General features: G+C 36.8%; 2 protein-coding genes across 3 annotated transcripts in view; one reads left to right on the top strand and one right to left on the bottom strand.

Annotated features, from left to right (window-relative positions):
- Nucleotides 1-565: 565 nt before the first annotated feature.
- Nucleotides 566-5,402, bottom strand: LOC137291715 (proteasome subunit beta type-2-like). The gene is made up of 6 exons (XM_067823173.1): nucleotides 5,046-5,402; nucleotides 3,841-3,963; nucleotides 1,834-1,904; nucleotides 1,488-1,650; nucleotides 1,287-1,336; nucleotides 566-1,049 (listed from the first exon to the last, which is right to left on the bottom strand). Exons 1-6 carry the CDS (start codon nucleotides 5,134-5,136, stop codon nucleotides 936-938), a joined length of 612 nt encoding a protein of 203 aa, XP_067679274.1. The 5' UTR covers nucleotides 5,137-5,402; the 3' UTR covers nucleotides 566-935.
- An 840-nt stretch (nucleotides 5,403-6,242) lies between these two features.
- The window catches only part of LOC137291712 (microtubule-associated protein RP/EB family member 1-like), a 31,790-nt gene continuing 15,071 nt past the window's right edge, over nucleotides 6,243-22,961 (top strand). Inside the window, exons 1-3 of one of the 2 annotated variants that reach the window (XM_067823169.1) lie at nucleotides 6,243-6,339; nucleotides 16,203-16,339; nucleotides 18,786-18,824. In XM_067823169.1, coding sequence (XP_067679270.1) covers nucleotides 16,219-16,339; nucleotides 18,786-18,824 — 160 coding nt within the window. In that variant the 5' untranslated portion in view covers nucleotides 6,243-6,339; nucleotides 16,203-16,218. The remainder of the gene's footprint in view (nucleotides 6,340-16,202; nucleotides 16,340-18,785; nucleotides 18,825-22,961) is intronic. The other variant, XM_067823170.1, reaches the window with a different exon arrangement.

A 22,961-nucleotide genomic window follows, 5' to 3' on the forward strand; every position in this document is an offset into this window, starting at 1 on the left:
AAGTTACCTCTGCTGAGCATCTCACACACTAAGTTCATTACAGTTACAGACCTTCTTGCTGTTACACTGTAATAAAAGGTAAAGCCAAAGGTAAAGTTGCAGCGTTGAACAAAAAGATGGAACATATGATAAGTACCAACACTCACTACAGGTACCAAACTTTATTTACTTACATACATTTTTAAAAATACAAAGTGGTCAGAAAGACTGACCATCTGAACATATTTAGGAGTTCTCACTGAGGAAACAATCATGTTCAGGGGGTCCATCCATGAAGAAACCTTTACTACGGTTAACCTTAACTCCCAATCTTCAACATTGCACAGAGGCTACCTTAGTGACTTAAGAACATCTTTGTCAAAGAAGGACCTGTTCTAGTTTCAGTGAGGTTGTGGTTTCTATTTGGAAGATGTTTACAGATGCGCATGCTATATGACAAAGAACTAGAAGTCCATGGCATAAGCTCACACCTGTGGAAAGCACACAAACAATACATACACTAAAAGCTACATACTACCACTTGTTAAATCATGAATCTGTCCAGACCAAAAACAAACACTTGAAATTAGTCTTCACATTTTATTTCTGTCAACGAACAGGTCAGTTCACAACTGAAGTCTTGTGACAAAACAATGAATGTACATTGACTGTGTAAATAGGTCGGTCACTGATGCATGACATTGATGCTTAAAGCCAACTCCCACAGAACCTCCCTGCCTTGATGCCAGATTACAAGCAATGTTGTGTCCGTGTATAACAGTAGCAGGAAATGAGCACTCCTGAACCTTGACACAGCAACAAGATGAGTGAACAATTGAAGTATATATACATATATATCTACATACATACTTCTGTCAACTATCATCTTGAAAGAGCAAGTCATCTGGGAGTTGGCCATTGAAACACAGAATCTTGACATAGATGAAAGTGGGAGATCAACTCGATACAACAAGGGGCTTGGGTTTGATGACAGGTAGATCTTTGATACCTTCCTTAGTCACAAGTCGTACTCTGAAGTTGGGTAAGTTGACAATAAATCGCTTCTGGACCTATGAACAAAACAGAAAGAAGACAATTTAGTTATAGTTGAAATTTAAAAGTGACATTTTACTTCTGTTTACAATAATTACCTTACTTGTGGATGAGACTGACCAAATAATCTTGTCTACAAAAAGGGAGATAATCAAGATGTAATGACAAGAGTTACCCCCCTTTATATAGCCTCATGAAGCATACTTACACTGTGGAAGGATGAAAGTAACACTGTCCTATGTACAAAGTCTCACCTCATCAATACACTGTTGCAACAGCTTCATTGCTTCTTCCTGGTTCATGTCTGTAAACATACACATAAACATCTAACCTCAAACTCTGGATTGCTGAGATTAATAGACACTTACTGGAACTAATGAATTTGTCAAGTTGTCAACTAACGGTACGTGTTTTCTATTTCCAACTTCAAGAAGTTTGTTTAAGGGAGATGGTACCTTTTTTGTAGTATCTATCCATGATGCTCATAGTGAAGAGGCTGCCATAGCCATGTACAGCAAATGGTAGTTTGTTGAGTGACGCCAGATAGTCCATGAAGTACAATACAGGTCCCTCTTCCTCGTCATACCCAGCAATCAGCATGTTCACCATGTAGGGAGTCTGACAAGAATATTATGAAATGTCAAACATATTTATGGTTGAGACATGTAATGTTAACTGGTTAGGGCAGAGAAATCTGCCAGTGAATAAAGTACTATATCAGTGGGTCATACACTGAAGGGTAAGTTAGTAAGTTAATCGTAATGCTACAACTGAAGATAATCGAGCCCAAGAAATGCTTACAGAACTTCTGAGGTAGTCTGCCAGGTTCTTGCGAGTAAAGTTAGCAGCTGCATGAGGCGATAATTCATATCCTGAAAAGAACAAGAACAAGGCTATCGTTCCTTCTTAATTGTTTGGGTGTAAGTACATTTCGAAATCAAGAGTTGATATGCAACATATGTCATAATTGGGATTTCACTTTCTTAGAAAAGTACAAATTCTAGTACTTTTGGGGCTCAGCGGTGGAAGTTGCGGTGGCTGAGCGGGATGGGCGGTTGACTTTGTGTGCTGGAGATTAGGCGACTGACTCTGAGGGTGCAGGTTCAAATCCTGGATGGGACTCAACCAAAATGGTACTACAATTTGTACTTTACTAAGAAAGAGAAAACCCAAATATGACATACGCTGCATTTGACTATTCTCTAAATGGCATCGTGTAATCGAAGATTCGATATACTCAGTCTCTGCTTAATACCAACAAATTAATCAGAAATATGAAATAAGAAGTTTCATGTGACTTTTTGCAAAACACCATTATATTTAAGAAATGCTGACACATCAAATATCAAATAATCTGGAGGTAAAATTGTGCTGAGGGTGTGAGGGTATGATGGTAGCTCTTGAAATGAGGCCAGCATGGCATTTGGAATTATGCAGCCCTCAGCACACCCATGATGACATGAACAATGACTGGTGCCACAAATGGCCTCAACACCTCCACATAGTAATAAATACTGGTGACCCTACATCAACATGATCAAGTCAACCCTCAACATCACAATTTTAAATCCATTCAGATCACATGCCATTTATCTCAACATTGTCTCCATATTACAGTGAGTGAGTGAGTTTAGTTTTATGCCGCACACAGTAATATTCCAGCTATATGGTGGTGGTCTGTAAATAACAGTCTGGACCAGACAATCCAGTAATCATTAATCAACAGCATGCACATCAATCTGCGCAACTGGGAACTGATAACATGTGTCAACCAAGTAAATGAGCCTTACCACCCGAACTTGTCAGTTGCCTCTTATGACAAGCAAAGTCGCCTTTTATTACTTTCACGGGTTGTCTCCATATTACAAGCAGCAAATCATTGACCTATGATTCCCACATACATGTAATTACAGTAGCAACTGATAGCTGGATTGTCCTCATTGTTTTTTGAAACATGCATTCCAATATTTTTGCAATCCCAACACTTATCCTATGAAAAATATCTTAAAAGTTATTTTCTATTGTTAATCATCAAGAAAATCTATGTACATGTTCCTACTGCCCAACCTACGTGATTTCACTTGTTGGTGTTGCTGTCATTAATGAACCCTTATTATTTGCATAAGATCAAAACAACGGACTGACTTAAAGGATAAGAACTTGAAGTATTTCAGCAGCCCCACAACGTTAATAAATTTGGCAAACTAACTCAATATATGTAGAAACACAAATATGTATGATCTTGGGCGAGTGAGTGAGTGAGTTACTTTTACACTGCACTCAGCCATATTCCAGCTACATGGCAGCAGTTGGTAAATAATCGGGTCTGGACCTGACAAATCAGTGATCAACAGCATTAGCATCAATATGCACAACTGGGAACAGATGACGTGTCAACCAAGTCAGCAAGTCTGACCAGCCGGTCCTGTTAGTCACCTCTTATGATAAGCATAGTCGCCTTTTATGACAAGCATGGGTTGCTGAAGGCCTATTCTACCCTGGGCCTTCATGGGTCTTTATGAACTTGGTATTGTGAACTTGACTGACTTTTCAAATCATTGTAACATACTGACAGCTAAAACAACACTGCTAATGTTCATACCTTTGGCATATTATGTATGCAATATTAATCACTGCTGATTGCAATCAAAAGTTGGAAAACACCACCTTATATTAATTTCCTATATACATGACAGGATTGAAGTGAAAATCTGGATGCATCATGTTTGGCAAAGATGAAATCTATATGACATCTGTGTTGCTATTAACATGATGGAAGAATCATACCATACAGAAACGATAACATACCATTTCTCATTTTGTATAACTGAATATTTTTGGATATGTATTCAGCAAACTGCACTGTGTCACCAGATTCTCCAGTAACCAGCATCAGCAGTTTGTCACTCAACTTGTGCATCTTGTCATGATCTGAAACATTTGACCAAATAAACAATAATCACTTGATAAGCGTAGGTTTGCGTATCTGTGCTACTAGCTTGTCAGATTGGCCATGAACAGCTTACACCACTTTGAAAGCAACATGATTTAAACACTTTGTCAGATGCAAATGCAGTATTAAAATGCTTCTTTGAAACTTATGAAAGGAATAAAAGAAAGTTGCAATTCACAAGTCGTTTTTATCTTTGTTACAGATTTGCTGTTATGGATTCAATGACACAACTGTAAAATATATTTCATTGAGTCAGCATGGTCAAGAAAAATGATAAAGTGAACTGGCATGAACAAATGGAACTCTGTGAATTTCTTTCATGCTGTTTTTAACCAGTTGGTAACCAAGATAATCAAGCATAACATCAATGGAAGATCTGAAGAACAACTAACACATTAACACATTCAATACTTTGATAATCATGATCTTGACCCAATACTTTGAAAAACTGAAGAATCACAAGATGAGGAAAATGTCATTATGAATAAGGATTACACTTTGAAATTCAATCATTCATAATTACTCCTAATAAACAGACAATGTACAGATGCACTAATGCTGATAATGCAAGTATGCTTATACTTTTACAGAATTTGTTATCAGAAGATGGATGTCTTAACCACTGTTGGCATCTCCCTGTGAATGACATGGGACTTTTTCATTTTATTTAAAATGGTATCATAAGGAGGATCAAGCACATGTTGCCAGCAAGGCTGATGAGTAAATGAGTAGAGTAAGAGCCACAGTGAGCAGTCCCATTTACAGAACAGAACAGAAACATTTAGGCAGCTTGTTTGGGGTTTTTCCTTTTCGGTGTGGCATCCAGTCTTAATTGCCGTGAGTAGAACCGTTTCTTTCTAATTCTTACCTTTACCGATCACTATTTCTTCATTACCCGTCTACGTAAGTATTACACTTGCTTGATTGAATAAGATGAAAACAATGTAAAACAGCAAACTGATATGAGAACTAGTGTTTTGAACTTTTACTTTTAGTTTTACTGCACAAAGACAAATCCTGAGGCAAGTATTCCAGTCGGTTCCTTCGCACACAAATATACCTTGCTTCATGGCAATGACACTCCTTCCAGAAACCATGTCACATGCTGTAAGGATGAAATCCTTCCCCTGGATCCCTATCAAAAACTCCATTTTCACTTTTGTTAGGGAACTGTAGTCTAGCGCATAGGACCAAAATGCAAAATGCAAAGTGAGACAGCACTCTTGAAACTTCCGGTCCAATCCCGCACAATAATTACCGGCGTTGGTGTTGAAATTATTAAAATAAATTCACAACAACTGCGCCGGTATTTATCAATTCAGAGTTCATCACACATCCTGCAACGTGTATGCTTATAATAAAAATTTATAAACGTGTTTTAATCCAAAATGAGTCAGCACAGTTATCAAAATATAAACTCCGTGACGAAACGAAATAACACGAACATGCAACCGAGAAAAAGCGCACATGTCACCTTTCCAGAGACTCTTATGCAATCCGTGTTCAATATACAGGCAAATTCTGTTATCTATAGTCCCGACAACCAAGCTAGTAATATATATGTTCTCTCTGTATGTATGTCTTCCTGAAATATAGTAAAATACTAAATAAATAATATAGCCGACACACTCTCTATTTTACCCAAACATATACTAATATACAGTTATTTACCTCCACTTTCTCTTCTTCATTATTGTAACCATGTTAAATGCGGCCATATATTCTCGTTTGGTTGAATCATTGAGTCAGAGTAGGAGAAAAATGTGCATCATGTATTGCTTGAGAATACGAGCTTATGAAGTACCCTACGTTTTTGCACTTATGTAATAAGAGACAAGAAATTGTTTCATGTGTGCTTTCTTTCTTAGAGCGTTACACCTATTTTACAATCACGAACAGTGCATGTTATTATTTCTCTTTGTTCAAAATCCTGACAAAAATCGCGCAACGTTATTGACTCTAAATGACAAGAACGGCCGACCAAATACATGTACGTCATTAACGCCTCAGACAAAACGGAACATATATAGCAAATGACTGTTGGAACATTTAAATCTTATGTCTTGAAACCCTTGCACTGCTTAGAGTTACGCCCGATCATCTTCATAAGACTAACGTTGCCATCTTTGACTGCCCACGGCAGCTGGAATAATACTTGTGTGTTTTGATGAAAGTTTCTTTATTTTCTGTCGCCACGAATAAGTTTTACCGAATTGCGTTGTATGTAGTACTGAAAGTCCGCATAAATACCAGTTCCGTCTTTTTACCGATCTTAAATTTAGGTATGACCTAAATTTTAAAACTGACGACACACAGACAGACAAGGGGTTTAGCTGATACTGACGTAAAGGCGGGTACGTATTATGATTATATTCTTCAGTCTGTGGTAGTCTACTTTCTATAACTGTAAAATGTAAATATGACCATTTCCTGTACTTTTGAGAAGTAACAGATGTCTGTTTCGATGTCCACGATCCCATAAGATCGAAATACTTAAGTGAAATTGCAGACTGCGCGTCTCACTCATGCCGGCGGGATCGCAGCAGGAATATCTTGACTTCGCTTTCGACGAAATAGAACAAATTTGTGATTGCCTTGGTAACATGATTGTTCCATCGCCTATTCTGGAGTAGGGAATAAAGTGGACAAATTAACGTATTATGAATGACAGTCGAATGCCAGGTGGTAGACTGGTACTAAGTGACAGCCAACTTGCCGAATGTCACGTTTTTGTTCCAGTTGAGAGGAATGTGTTAAGTCGACGAGGAGTGTCTTTCGTGTAACAGTAACTTACACCTTCGCATGTTGACAGAGTTGTTCTTCAAACTCTCCTCTTTCTGTCAAAAGTCATTATAAGTAGGTCAAAGCGTTTGACCCAAGATGGCAATGGGCCTACCAAGAACAGGGATTGCCTCAAAAGTCAGATTGTGATGTCTGTGTAGTATGTACTCATCAACATGACCTTTGATTATATTTAATTTACACACGAGTAATTGCGAAAAGCTTAAGATTTATCACCATTTAATTATTCTATAAATGTACTTTAGGTGATCGGGCTACAGTTGTGGGTTGTAAACTTCACAAACAAATTGTAGGCTATGTTATAATTTATGAACTCTGGTGAAACAGTGCGCTGTGACATCAGCCTGTTAACGGAGTCATTGAGTATGAATAAACTCATCTTGGTGATTTATCATCTCTATCATTCATTGTCATTGAATAAGGTCAGCAATGTTAAATGTTTTGGAGATTTGTTTTTCCTGAAAACAGTGCTGTGCAGCTCATTTAAGGGAAAGCGCTTGATTGTGAAGGTACTTTCGCATATATTATTTGTGTAGGCCATGGTTTTAAAATGAAATGGCGTAAAAGATGTGCTGTGTATTTAAACGGCTTGTATACCTTTATGTAATTTAAAGGAGGGGAGACAGTAGGTTTTTGTAGGGTGATTTTGTAGGGTGCAACAGTTGTAACTGTCCATGATCTAATTTGACCTGTTCATTTCTGCTACCTGCTTGTTGTCATAGCTAAGTTGGTTTCCTGTCGGGTATCAGTCCTAAGATCCTGAGTTTGTTTCTGACAGATTCTCACAGACCTGGTAGTGGTCAACTTATCATCACAAGGAGTTGTGCTGAATTCTAAAGGTGGACCTTAAAGGTCACATGCAATCAAAAAATCAAACATAATTAAAACACAATTATCACTTATTCATGACATATAATACACATTGCTGCTAGTAAAAAAACAAATAAACAAAATAATAAGCAAACAATCGCAATTCAAATTTAATGAATAGTTTTCACAGGCTTTTTTTTCATCGCGTTTTTTTTCAACATTACAGGCTGAATTTGCATTTTTGATGATTTGTTTTGGTAAGTGCATACCAATAGGTATCAGAATCTGCAAAGTTGTGTTTTACGTTTCCTGTGACCTTTAAGAGTGGGAGATATTAAATGTTCAGCAAACACCTGAAATCAGCACCACTACTTCTCATTAGAACATTTTCTGTTGTAGGTTACATGTAACTGAGACAATTTGTGAAGCAGACCATGTCATTGAGAACCCGTTCTTGAGATGGTCACATGTTATATATTGTAAAAGTGAGCAAATATTGGAAACTCTTGACATGACTTGATTTGTTGAATGACAAAATAGTTACAAAGAAAGATCACTAAGATGAGCTTCTACAGTCACTGACTTTGATTACACCAGTGGGCGTTGTTTGACAGCATGCATTGTTGCAAAATTACACCAGATAATGCGACCGTGTATTTTATAGTGTGTTTGCGAAATTTGTGCAATTGATTGTATTTTTATCCCCCCGGCATTTAAAGCGGGGGGATATAGTCGATGGCTCGTCTGTCCGTCCGCAATTATTTTGTTTCCGGAGCATAACTTAGAAACCGTTCAATATTTTTAGACCAAACTTGATAGATATAGTAATCTCAGTCTACGGTTGTGCCTTTTGCTATTTACAGATTTTTGGCATTTACATTGTTTTTCTTTTTTCATGTAACATTTTGGTGTTAGTCTTATGGTTCATTTCCGGAGCAGAACTAAAAAATTGTTCAATATTTTTCTGCCAAACTTGGTAGATATATCAATCAGAACCTAAAGTGGTGCCTTTTGCTATATACAGGTTTTTGTGATTTATTATTTTCTCGGTTTCCATGGAAATGTTTGGGACATAGTCTCAAAAGTAAGAGGTGTGTTTCGTTTCTGGAGCAGAACTAAAAAACTTTGTAATATCTGTCAGTAAAACTTGGTAGATATATGTGACAGACCCCAAAGTGGTGCGTTTGGTTATTTTCAGGTTTTTATTTTCTCGGTTCCATGAACACATTGCTGACATCGTTTCCGGAGCACAACTCAAAAAACATTTCATATCTTTCAAAAGATCTTGGCAGATATACGAGACAGATCTTGAAATGGTGACTTTTTCTGATTACAGATATATGGCATTTATATTTTTCATGAATTCCATGGAAACAATTCTGACTTTGTCTAAAAACACAATAAGTAACTCTCAGATGTTTTTGTCCTTTCAAATATGTGGGGGCCGGGGCAATATGTCATCTCCTGATGACTCTTGTTATTCTTATTACAGTGCATCTACATAATATGATGCTATGTATGGTCACTAATATTTTCGTTGATTGTTTAGTGCCCAAATTCTCTCAAATACGCAGTAAATTTTGAAGCTTGCATCATTGTTGATGCAGTGCTACTGGTTCCTTTATTCAGATAATCTTAAGTTTGGCTTCTGTGCGATGACTGTTTTTTGGACTGCTCAGTGCTGATTAAATATCTGACTTGCCTTACTTTGTTTATTTTTTATTTTTATTTTTTTTTGTTTTTTTAAAATATTATTTAACAATCATGGTTGATGTTTTGATGAAAGTTCCAAACTTTCAAACCCCGAAGACATATCCATGGCTCCCTCTCATGGCATCAGGGAGTCATACTAAATTTTCATGCTCAGATGAAAACACTGGCTGTGTTAGCAATTTTCCAGCTGTGTGGCAGAAGGCTGTAAATTTATTTAGACTGAAGCAGTGATCAACATCATGAGCACCAAGCTACTCAGTTGTGATACAATTTGTCAGCACACGATCCTATTAGTTACCACTTATGACTAGGGATGTCATAATACATCAATGCATCAATACAATTATCGATACATTTCAAGCTGTAAAGATGTTTAGTTGTGAAAGTATCAGTATAAATCAGTCTAAGTAAACATATCCTCAGTACTTTTCGTTACACTCCACAACTGAGTCTAACAAAACCTTATGGGAGGTCGCGTCAGGTAACCTTTGAGATTGACCAATGAGAACACAGCTTACCAAATCACGAAAGTGGACATTCACACATACCTTTTGATTTTTTATCTCGAAAAGGTTCGTACCCGAACAATTCCGAATGTTATTTAGTGTACGATCCCTTCCGGGTGATGCACACGGCGCACGTTACAACCATGACAACAGTGGCTAAAGTCGCTGAAAATAGTGTTTTTGGCAGTATTCAAGGATGTCATCTTGCGGAAATATTGGCTAATGGTAACCATGTCAACAGAACCCCCAAAGCTTATATACAGCTGGTCAAATAACTGTGTTATATACAGATTTTTGTTTGTGGAGAGATCTGTGTCGGTAACCTGAATATTTTGAAAGTCCCACTGATCCCTAAATAGTAGCCGTTGTTTGATGGGTTCAATCTATTTAACTGTCTCGTGTTTGATTGGACGGTTGTAAGTAGCTCAAAGGTTACTTGACGCGACCTTCTACTAGGTTTTGTTAGACTCAGTGGTGGAGTGTAACGAAATACACTGAGACTAAGTTTACTTAGACTGAGTATAAATATGATTATGTATCGTTTACATTTTGCAATTGTATCATGTGTTTTGATGTTGTGAGATATATAAATGATTATTTTTCATGCACAAAGATAAGAAATTAGAACTTTTTAAAATCTGAGAATAATAAATGTTAATCTTTTCATGGACAATTATAAAATATGAAATAATTAATTTTCAAGAATAACTGAGTTTAAGCAATAATGCCACGGAATATGAAATGTGACCCACAATAACTATCACTCGAAATTCTAAACATTGTGACCCTACAATAACTATAACTTAGTAACAATACAAATTACAGGAAATAGACTCTTGTAACAGTTGTAACTTTTGAGATATCTTCAAAGTGCCCTGGTTGCATGCTTGAATTTATACAAATAATACTATGATGTATTTAATGCATGGCGCTCAGCATTGATGGGTACAACAGGGACAGGTCAGTTCAGAGTAATATGATGTGGGGTATTCATGCTCAAATGTAGCATGATATCTCAGCGAGCCAGCACTTTAAAGGACCACTAAACTCAATTTTTTGGTACTCTTTTTGTCACTGCATATGAAAGACTTTTGGTTAGTCATAAACGAAACACCATTTTCTTTTTAAAACAACTTGTGGTTAATTAATACCAAGCGCTCAAAAGTTGCTAAATAGCCGTCTGCAAACGAAACCGCAGACAGGTTATGTAACTCTGTCGCCAGAGCCCTACAGTGATGTCATAGAAGGAACGGTTTCCAGTTAAATGTATAGAAAATGTGTAGGAAGCTCGTCATTTTGCTGAATTCTTGACGTCACCAAAGACATGCCGAATTGTTGTGTTGCCGTCAGTTGTTCCTTGGGGTCGGGTGATGGTGTCACTATGCACAGATTTCCACCAGACTCCGTTGTTTTTGCTTAAATTGGTTGTTAGTATGTGTGAAGTGAGCTTTGTGGAAGCCTGTGGTATATACTAAATCGGATGGTTCGCCCCCTACCACGCTTCCAGGATAGAAAATGGAGTTCAAGTTTCATCGAGTTTATAAAATCAAGACTGCTTACTACACATTGCTGACCAAAAGGATTTTGCATGGATATAACGCTTTCTTCCTCGGAAACGCGGTTGTGGTCGAAGTGACAATATTATAGTAAGTAATATTATATTGACCCCTTATATTGACCGATTCCAAGAGTGAAATTGTTATGTTATAAGCAATGTCATGTAAAGTTCTAATGTCCATCAAGAAAATACATATTTTACTACCAGTAGAAAGTAATTTTGATTTTGTAAGTTGGTGAAAACAAACTTAAATAGCATTCATCCTCAGACAGAGCGCCGCCATTTTTGAAAATCGTGAAGTCACAGGCGAAAGTCCGTTAGAATTATGATTTGTTCTCATCAAGTTAGAAAATCAAAACTACTTTTTACTAGTAGTTAAATGTGCATTTGAATCATGGCCAAAAGAATTTTGCATGACACAACTTTTAACATAAGGACTTCTTCCAAGGAAGCAAGGTGGGGGTCGAAGTGACATTTATATTGCAAGCAATGTTAGATTGACCTCCACCTCATTTCCAAGAGAGAAATTGTTATGTTATAAGCAATGTCATGTAAAATCCTAATGTCCATCAATAAAATACATATTTTACTACCAGTAGAAAGTAATTGTCCTTTTGTAAGTCGGTGAAAACAAACCTTAAATAGCATTCATCCCATTTTTGAAAATCGTGAAGTCAAATCCATTTGAATAAATGAGATTATGTATGGTTTGTTCTCATCAAGTTAGAAAATCGAAACTACATAAATATGTATTTGAATCATTACTAAAAGGAGTTTGCATGACACAACCTGTAACATAACCTAAGCGAGGTCGGGGTCGAAGTGAAAATACTGCGCGATAAGTTTCTTCACTTGCTAAATTTACTTTGTTTGTAACGTTCACTCACCAGTATGTAGACACTTGTCAATAAACGTCTTTATACTTGGACTCATAATCCTAATTACTTTATAATCATACTTGTATGCATTTTGAAACTTAATAAAAAGAAGCGATCTGCGAATGTATAACAGGAATGTAATATGTAGACATTTCATAGTTTCCTATATGAATCATAATTCGCACGCACGCCCTAGTGTATGTTGTCTGCATGATTACACTTAATGACGAAAACAATGATTCTGTTGAAAGCTACGACAACGTATTAAAAACAAAAATGCAAATATTAAAATTAAAGTTATAGGAGCAATGTCAGGCTATTACCTTCTTTGAGGAATGTATCCATCAATATCCACAAAAACAAGTGATATATAATTCATCTGCAGATTTCCCAAGTGATGTGTCTTTTAACAGTCTAATATACGAAAACATGATGTATCGTTTCAGGTTTTTCGCATTGCTGTATAGTTTCATTGGTTACCCAAGGTAGCACACCTAGCAACTAATTGCATAATGTGGGTCATTCTTTTTAAAAAGTTATTTAGTTAGCCAATAATGAGCAATCAATCAGTGTATTGGTGGTTAATCCTTTGATAGAAGGGCGTTGTTTTACATAGACACATACTAGACAGAGTGTATTCAGTATAGATTTATAAATGTACATACATAAACACTACCTTTTGACAAATCCCCCATTTACATCCCCATAATACTAATTTATCGATCAGCGTGTTAATGGTTAATCCTTTGATCGATCCAGTCAAAAGAAATGCCAAATGGGGGCCTTTGTCGGGTAATCCAAGTGGCGTTACCACCAATTATACCTGTTATAAATTCATTAACTGAGCATCAAGTGAATGATGACAAATAACGTGTACGTTTATGCCACCTAACACGGATTACAACCTAGCGACACCAAGTGATTTTGACAGAATCGTCTATGAAAGGGTTGTAACTCGAAAACTAGGCAAAGCAGGAGGCAAAACAAAATGATAGTAGAATATGAGAACATATAGCTTTCATTTTCCTCAACAGCTTTCGCGATTTCAGGTTTGTACAAACCTGTAATCGAAATAGTTCAACCCCTGAAATGTAGATGAATACTGCACAGACCCTCATTTCTATACCCACTATTACGTCACGGAGACATGCCGCTCTGATTGGTTGAAATTTCGTTTGCGGCTTAGAATTTTGCACTGTTGACAAAAAGGTTGATTTAAGGTAATTAAAGATTGACATGAGCATTTTTAGTGATGGGGTTTCATTTATAACGATGTCAGCAAGTGATTTTGCGTGTGTACCCTATTAGGGTATATGTGACCTTTAAAACCAGCTTATGCCTTTTGTAGTACAAGGAGTCATACATACACATGCACATCGTCATGTGAGCAAAACATTCTTAAGTACGACGTTAAACCCTATTTCACCTTAGTTTACTGTAAACGTACTCATATTCGCTTGGTGCAAATTTCACAGAGTTGACAGTTTAGACTACATTGCACGGTTAATTATTCGCGGAATCATTAATTGCTGGAACTGCCAGCTGTCTGTTTCGCCGTCACCAATAGCAATAAAAACAATCAGAGTGGCTTAACCTGAAATGTGGCATAGATTGCTAAGTCACAGGAAATCCTTGCCTGCCCAATATATACAGTAATACGGTTACTCACGGCAGTATAAGAACTTAGGAAATGACACATTGTGATGGTATACTATATAAAGCGCTGAAAAACACATAAGTGTTACGTTCTGAATTCTCACGATTTGATGATGGCATTGCGATTGTGGCTAAAGAAAGCACCTACCCCTAAGACACCTGGACTTCCAGATCCAAATGATTGCTAAGATGAGACAGAGGCCGAAATCTTAATCGCTGCAAATGGTGCCGTAGATCAACTCCAAGATGACACGGCGACAAGTGACACGTCAAATGACCCATCATGCTGTAAAAGAAAACTTGGGGAATACAGCAGTTACGATTCCGAAGTACACTGTAAACTGAAGAAGAAAGTGAATGAATCTACTGTCTGTAGTATGAAAGCAAGTTTCCTGAAAGAGCAAAGCAGCAGTGAAACAGCAGAATCTCCACGCCAGTTGGTTAAGGCCATCCAGGGTCAGAAGCCAAAACTGTTTGGTGGTGCTGTTGGCACAAGAACATTGCTTACAGCAACTGATAAAATCATGAGAAAACGTCATAAATCTGAAAGAATTCTGTGGATATGTTGAGCTGACTGATTCCTGGGCTAGATCGCTTTTACGATGCATGGACTTTGTGAAACGCAAGGGAACTAAGGGTGTAAAAAGCCTGCTGTCTGATTTCACCGACATCAAGACAGAGTTCCTGAATCGTGTACAGGATGTTATTGACCAGAATGCCATCCCTGATAACCTAGTCATCAACTGGGACCAGACTGACCTGTCTCTCTTTCCCGGTGGTGACTGGACAATAGAAGAACGTGGGATGAAGCAGGTGACCATCTCTGGCATGGATTACAAGCGACAGATCACAGGTCTACTTTCATTGACCAAGTCCGGTGATTTGTTGGCCCTCTAGCTGATCTACCCGCATTGGAATCACATTGGAGCACAGATGCTCTGATTTGTGGACAAAATCATTGACTCATATGTTGTAGAAACACCTAAACAGCTGGGATTAGGTCCTGACCAGAAGGCTTTGTGCATCTTTGATGTCTACAACAGTGCTCATCATACAGACAGTTTATGTGATCTTCTACGAGAGAGGAACATTTGTTTCCTCTTTGTCCCAGCCGCCTGTTCTGACAAGCTGCAACCACTTGACCTAGCTCTCAACAAGAATTTCAAAGATGAAATCAAACAGCGCTTCCACAAATGGTATTCCAGTGAAGTTGTGCGACAGCTTGATGAACAAGAAGATACAGACAATAATGATGCAGTGTCTGCAACTTCAGTTGATACCAGGACTACCGTCATCAAGCCCCTTCATGGGTTATCAAGGCGTTTGACACTATGTCGAAGAGGAAAGACCTCATTCAAAGTGGGTTCAAACAAGCCGGCTTTCTGTGAAAGTGATGTGTTAATTGACTATCAATTACAAGTAAATGAACTGCTATAGTGTATGAAGTTGTGATTTCAAACATCCGATTTGTTGAGAATGTGCTGATGTGTTAATTTACTTTCAATTACGAGTAATAATGAACTTCTATGAAATCTTAATGAATAAATAAAATGCTGCTGTATTATTTCCTTCCGAGTTGTTTCATAGTAATCCGTTTAGTATCAAGGTTTCTTCATGAAATCTCATTTCATTTATATATGAAGGACATGCATGTGTGAGATGTGGCTTCTCAGGACACAGCAAGTGTCAAACAAACAGGTGTAAATGCCTCAAAGCCAAGCTGAAATATAACAGTCACTACCACAATAGTTTTAATTGTAAGTGACAAAAGTGATGTTGAAATTGTCATGTAATTTTGTAGATTAAGTTCTTAAGTGAACTTTCATAAAAAGGCTGTATATTGATTGTTGTTACACACAATTATACAAAATTGCTGACCCTCTTAGTTGTTTCATGATCTGATTTCACAATCTGGCAATAACATATTCACATTTCACTAGAGAATAAGAAATTTAGCATGCGCGGTTGTATAGTATGTGGAAAGAAGATCAGGGAAAGTTAGAAATATGCATGGAATTGTCTGAGCGTGGAGTATTTTTAGTAAACAAAGCTATGGTTTTGTGCTTTTGTGTACGAAATACTATGTGATGCCAAGCCATCTATTTGTGTTAGCATCAGAAATTTTAAATTTCTTGACTTGCTCTGATCCATGTTTACTATGGCAGTCAGAATTGTCAAATCAAGTGTCAATAATCATGGTAATATGGTGTGTCAGTAATCATTGTAACATAATATCTGAATATTTTTAATAATGGCTGTACCATGATTTTTATTTCGTAATTTAACATTTGCAGACACAAAACTTTCAACATGGCAGTAAACGTGTACAACACAAGTGCAACCGCTGACAATTTGAGTCGGCATGACATCATTGGTTGGGTGAATGATACCTTACAAGCTAACTACACAAAAATTGAGGAACTTTGTTCAGGTTGGTATATTGTCGTATTTTCTTTGCCAAGATTATTTTTTTTAATGTATATACTTAAGAGTTGTCTTTGCAACATAAGGCAATATTCTGTCTGTTGTATGGTGGCAACCTCTATACAATTGTGTCTGGATAAGACAATTCATGCTATGACTTACATTGCTTGCTGTCTGCGTTCATACATTCAGTCAAGTCACAAATTTTGACCATAACCTGGCCAACCTCCATTAAGAGCCTTATAGATAAGCATGCCATTCTAAAGTAGAATATGTGTTATGTGGTGCTAACTGTTGCTAAAACAGCATTCACTCACTCATTTTATATAGCTGAATTTTGCCGGTTAAATGTTTTCCAAATGGCAGCAACTGAAGACAAGTTAATGCTGGTGTGTTTTCAATGGGTGTGCTTTCTTTGCTGATTTTGCTTATGCCTCAGAGTTTAGGAATTTAAAAGTAACTTTGCAAGTTATCTTTCCATTTAAAAAAAAGCCTTTAACACAGGACAAGCATGTATTTAATTTTACTGACATTGGAGACTTGAAACAGCAGATCAGTGTTGTTTTGAACAGTGATATAATGGCAAGATTTAATGATATCATGTTTCTCTCCAGCCAAATCACTGCCATCAGACAGTACCCACAAGTGCCAGTATAGTGTTAGAGTTTCACTATCAGTTTTGAATTTGACAAGCAACATTTACGTCAATTTGTTTCAGTACTTTTAGGTCATGAATACTGCACACAGTATTGATTTGTACAGGATGAGTGTTTTATTGAATCTCAGATCTTTTGATGACTCCTTTTTAAGACCGCCCCACCCTTATTGCTAACTGTTTGTTTCTGTTTCTGTCCATGTCATGGTAACACTGGCAGTGTCAGTGTTTGGTTTTTGGGTTGTCCTTGGCAACCTACTTCGCTATGTGCTCCATGATGTACAGAAAACATTTAGGATACCTAATTCTTTGTACCCTCTTATACTGGCTATGGTGTTAGTCACATGCATAGATTACATGCTATTGATAACTCAGTGCAAATAGGCATAGTAACGCATCAGTATTATAATCATAACTATTCCTAGTTGAAAATGTTTGTGATATTTGCTAATTTTTGTATTTATGTTGAATGTACAGATAGTAAATTCCCATTTTGACATCTATTTTTATTTATAAAGAAATGATAATTGTCAGCCTGGTATGCTGTGGCATGTTACATCAGATTCACTTGTGCTAGGTGTCACATCGCAGTACCCAGTGGTTGGGGTGCTACTCAATCACTCCACCCCACCCCACATGTTATAGTTTGTTGTAATGATATGAGATTCTTTTTCAGGCTGACATTTTATCGGAACATGAAAAACAGTAGTAAATATACTGGACAAAAATAGTAAGGGATATATGTAAATGTTGAAATTATGAATAATGACTGTCTCCTCACTGACACACTGATAAAATATCAGTCATAAAAATACTAATGTCCCTAACTTATTTTGTCAATTATATATGATCTAGATATATTACTTAGATTTTCACTGACATATGTATGCCAAGCCTCTATCTGAAACTTTCCACTTGTGAGGTGTCACTGCCATCATAACATTCCCAACACTGAATTTTGCAGTTTCACATGTCCCAGTGACTCCCATTTAATAGACCAAATGTATCCACCCTCAAAGGCCTAGAGCCTAGTCAGTGTTTTACTATCGTTAATTGAGGGTTTAAACTGACAAGATGGTGTCATAATGTAATCCACATAGTTTCTTGGCTTTAATTATTTATTGCCACTTGGAACAGCCTTAAGTAGATAGGGAAATTTTGATATACTGATTAATGACCTGTGGGCCACTGAGAGATTAACAGCGTGTTACAAACATTATCAGAGACAGAGGCTACATAGGACCACAAAGTGACTTTGCTCTATGCACCAGTTTGTCATAACGTCTTTGTAAACATACTGTAACATCAGTATCATGCCCAATGCTTGAAAATTGTACATGAAGTCTTTGATTTGTAAAGCACTCCCAACATGCCATTTCATGCAAGTTGAAGCAGAGAAGGAGAAACTTTGTGAGAGGCAAACGTAGTAGTATATATTTTTTAACTGAAACCCCTTTGTGATTCCGGTGTCTAAAAATCATGATTCATTAAACATATACTCAGAACACTTGTGAGTATTCAGCGGTATATGTTGTCATACAAGTCCTGAGGACAGAACATGCATGACACAGATTACAATTACCATGCAAACACTTTCAATGAATCAGTTCAAAGTTGGCTTTTTTCAGAGTGTATGACCATGGCCAAGACCTATGTGCAGTGCAAACTTGACAGTACTTCACCTATTAAAGTATTGAATTGCTGTTGACAGTTTTGGTTTGAATAGGTAGTGCAAACCTCTGTGCAAGTGTTTTATACAAATGGAAAGATGCATAACTGAATCTTTCTTTCCTTACAGGTAGTTCATATTGCCAGTTTATGGACATGATGTTTCCAGGTGAGTAAGCATCACACAATGACAGTCACTGTCACAGCCCTAGGCTTCCCCTTATCCTCTTTACTGTCAGGATATAATTTATATCAATAAACATGGGCGAAAACATGAGGTGTGCTAAAAGAAAACCCCAACACTTCAATCTTTTCACAAAACAGAATATATTCTGTCCAGATTGATATACAATGGAGGATAGTTCAGGGCTGAAGTATCTTTATGAATATGGTAATGTTGTGTAGACTCGCTTGGCAGATAGGTGAATGTTGGTTGTAAATGAATGTTTGGCTGAGACTTCTCTATGCAGTGAAGAATGTAGAGGCCCAGACATTGCTGAATCACGAGACAGCAGGAACCAAGGGCATATCGCCTACTGCTGCGAAACACTGTCATAAATATAAAAGCAAGGAGTAAGCTTTGACAACAATATCAGTTTATTGTACATTGTCATATATTGTTGACTTTCGACATGTTCTACAAATATCAATGCTGTGGAAATCGTTTAATTGATTATTTCACTTGCTCTTCCATGTATAAATGCATCAAGACTCACACATTTACAACTACTAAAGGCATACAGCATTACATAGCATAACATATATTACCTACTTGTCATTGTGAGTATTGTGTTTGTGTTGTCTATATGACTTAATAGAAATGTAAGCTGCATGTTATTAATGTTCTTTACCCATATTGACCCAGATTTACACACATATTACCCTGTTCAATCAGTTTAGATACATATTCATTATGTTTCCTTCAGGTATGTTGTATATTGCATTGGCTATTAAGAAATGCATGTTGCAGTCTTTGTGAAATTATTGTCAGTATGTAAAGCTTATAATCCCATAAAAACAGCTGTTAAGAATATCGATAAAGGGCTCCTTGTCATTATGCTCGTGTCAGAATGGAAAAATGAATAGGGATTAAGATTGATATTGCTGGTAAATACTCAGATCTCCGAGTAGTCAATCACAGCCCGAACCACTGTATACAGAAGCCTTGGATATTTGTAACTTTTTCAACTCATGTAATTGACATCAGGAGATACTTTGGCAAGATTCTTTATTCGTCATAATGATGTTATTGTGTCTTTTTGATTGATTAAGTTAAATGATAAAAAGATGTGTTCAGTCATGTAAAATCCCTTGAAAAATTCTTTTAAAAGCCTTGAAAAATTCTTTTAACTTCTAACCTTGACAAGATTACAAAAACCTTATCATGTTCTTTTTTTCTCTGAATCTTCTTACTGTTTATGGTCAGCCGATATGTAAACCATACAAAAGTTATTCGAAGGCCTATTAGTGATTTTATTAATTCCTGAAGCATGTTATGCTAATTGAATGTGAGGGCTAATCAGGTCAGATGTCTGTGTCGGACAGCCATTAGTCACTGACTGCACTTCCTGTGTAGAGTGTAGCGGACTAACATTTATAACATCACATTATGCTAGCATACACATCATGAGAAAGGTGTCTGCTTGTCTGTTTCCATAGAGGTGTCAAGGCATCAGTGGTTTAGAGTGAGACCAGTGGAACCACTGCAACAAACATGATGGATAGGGTAGACAGTACCCGTTCACAATTCCGTTTAAAATTGTCACCTTCTTCTGAAATGTCTTTTCAAATGTTTTGTTATTTCTATGAAAGCCATGTATTTCTAATCATGATCAATTTGAATTTTATTTTTGTCATGTCCTTTAAGCCAGTGCTTGACACAGAAACTTTCACCAACACTCAACATTATAAACAGTAATAATAAGAATAAACAGCACCAACACCAAAGGCATCTTTATCAGTGAAGTATGTTCCCTTGACTTCCATCGGTTCTAAGGGGAAGTATGTGGCATAACTTTGTGTGGGATGGCAGGAAGTTCTGATAATGCTTAAACTGCCCCTTAGTGGGTCAGGTCATTTTATAGTATGGCAGTACAGTACATCCCATTGGGGCTGCCTGAACTCAGAGTGGCCTGCCAATCTCTGCCTGAGCAGGGAGGGGAGCTGCTATCTCGCTCATTAATGTAACTCACTACCTCATAAAGCTGCAACTGAAACCTAAACTATCTCAGGGTTATCTTGTTGGTATAGCAGAAGGAGGAAGTTAACTATTTGCCCACTGCATGCAATGAAACAGTGGTATATGTTATGTGATAACTCAACAAAATTATTGAATTTAGTGATAAATGAATGCTTTCAAGAATTAAATAGACATCATATTTTTGAATTCATACTAAAGGAAAATATTTTATTACTGAGCAAAGTTTACATTCATAAGAGTCTTCTCTTTTTCTGTCATCATAGTGCTTATATATTATTCATAATTTCAAGGACTTTGACGAAAACACCAGGGAGTATGTTAAACAGAGATTAGTCTCTATATTGTTTTAAAAACATTTAAACTGTTTTTCCCAACCCTTTATTTGTCTCTTGACCCTTAAATATTTAGCAACAAACGAGTTTCCCAAGAAAATAATTATGTGTAGTACCTGAACATGCTGCCTTGAAATATCTAGGCCTGCGACAGTGCATCATGTTGATAGATATGTGTCAAAGTTTTGACCTCTCAGTTTTTTCATATTTTGACTCAATACATGAAGCCATGAAGTACGAAAAAAACATCCACAATATTTTGTTTAACAAATATCTATTTCCATTACAAAAGTAAGTTGATAAAATGTTAATCACTGACTAGAAATAACACACAAAATGTAAATATGAATGTATCGTTTTATCTGTTATTTGTTTGTTTTTCATTTACAGATACTGCAGATGTAAATGTAAATTTATCCTGAAATAAATTGTGAATTTTATGATTTTTTATCATTATGTGTATGCATACACATACTGTATCAACAAAAGAAGATTTGTTATGCTTGGAACATTACCGTGTCGATCAACACAGGAGAAACAAATTGTTTAAGGTTGTCTGTATGTCCCAGTTTAGATGCATCTCTGTTATTTGTTTTGCTCACCCTATATGCTCCATGCATTTTGTGTATGCACATTGACACCTGCATCCTTTTACAGGTTTGCATCACATTGATGTTTTATATGCTATTTAGTATCAACTTTTAAATAGAAGTGGAGAACCTGTTGGGGCAGTGCTCAAGGTCATAAAAACCTTAAAGGTCACATGCAACGTAAAACACAACTTTGCAGATTCTTACCTTTTGGTATGCACTTACCGAAACGAATCATAAAAAATGCCAATTCAACCTATGAAATGGAAAAAAAGTGATGAAAAAAAAGCCAGCGAAATCGGAGTTCAAACGTTTCACTAAATTTCCCCCAGAGCTGGGGGGAAAACTGGTTTCAACAGCTGTGCTGCGCTGCATCCATAATGCATGCACAGTGAATAGGTTCACAGAGCTTGAAACAGTATGCATGCCCGGAGTCTGAGGTCATGAGCAGTAGTCTAATCTTGGACATAAAGAAAATAAATTGATTTATGACTCGTGCACCCGAGTCCTGTCTCTGCCACATTATGTAATTAGGCAGGTGTGATACACATGGCATGTGGGTTGCAAACAAACTACATTCATTTTTTTTCGGATGAATGGATCTGATGGAAACTGGCGCAAACTCTTGTCAGTTTCAAGTCCTGCTTTGTACTTGGACGAATGACAGATTCCAGCCACGCAGTAGTTTACCATCTCTACTGAGATGATTTTTGATTGGATCGAGCACAAATTCAGAGAACATGTATTTTCAAAACCTAACATCTCTATATATATTCTTCATGTTTACCAACTTCTTTTAGTGTATGTGATTTTTTGTTTGACAACAGTTTATGAATCCATACTGAAACGATGCATCAAGTACACAAAAAGAAATTGTTATCCATAAAGAATCTTACTTTCTTGTGACTCGTCATACTTATAAAATGCCCAGCAAACAGATCATCTTTCTGTACACACAATGAACTATCAGCAAATGATACAGCCAATCGGAAGCCTTTGTTACACTTGAGTGCAGATCCACCCACTACGACTGGGTTCGGTCTCCCAAGGGCTTCGTTTCGGGGAAGTATGCCCAAGTACAAAATATTGCACTTTTGAATCGCGATTGTATGCTTATAATTTTGTTTATTTGTTTTTTTAAAAGCAGCAATGTATATTATATGTCATGAATAAGTGATAGATGT

Source organism: Haliotis asinina, chromosome 7 (genome assembly GCF_037392515.1).
Source record: "Haliotis asinina isolate JCU_RB_2024 chromosome 7, JCU_Hal_asi_v2, whole genome shotgun sequence".
Lineage (NCBI taxonomy): Eukaryota > Metazoa > Mollusca > Gastropoda > Lepetellida > Haliotidae > Haliotis > Haliotis asinina.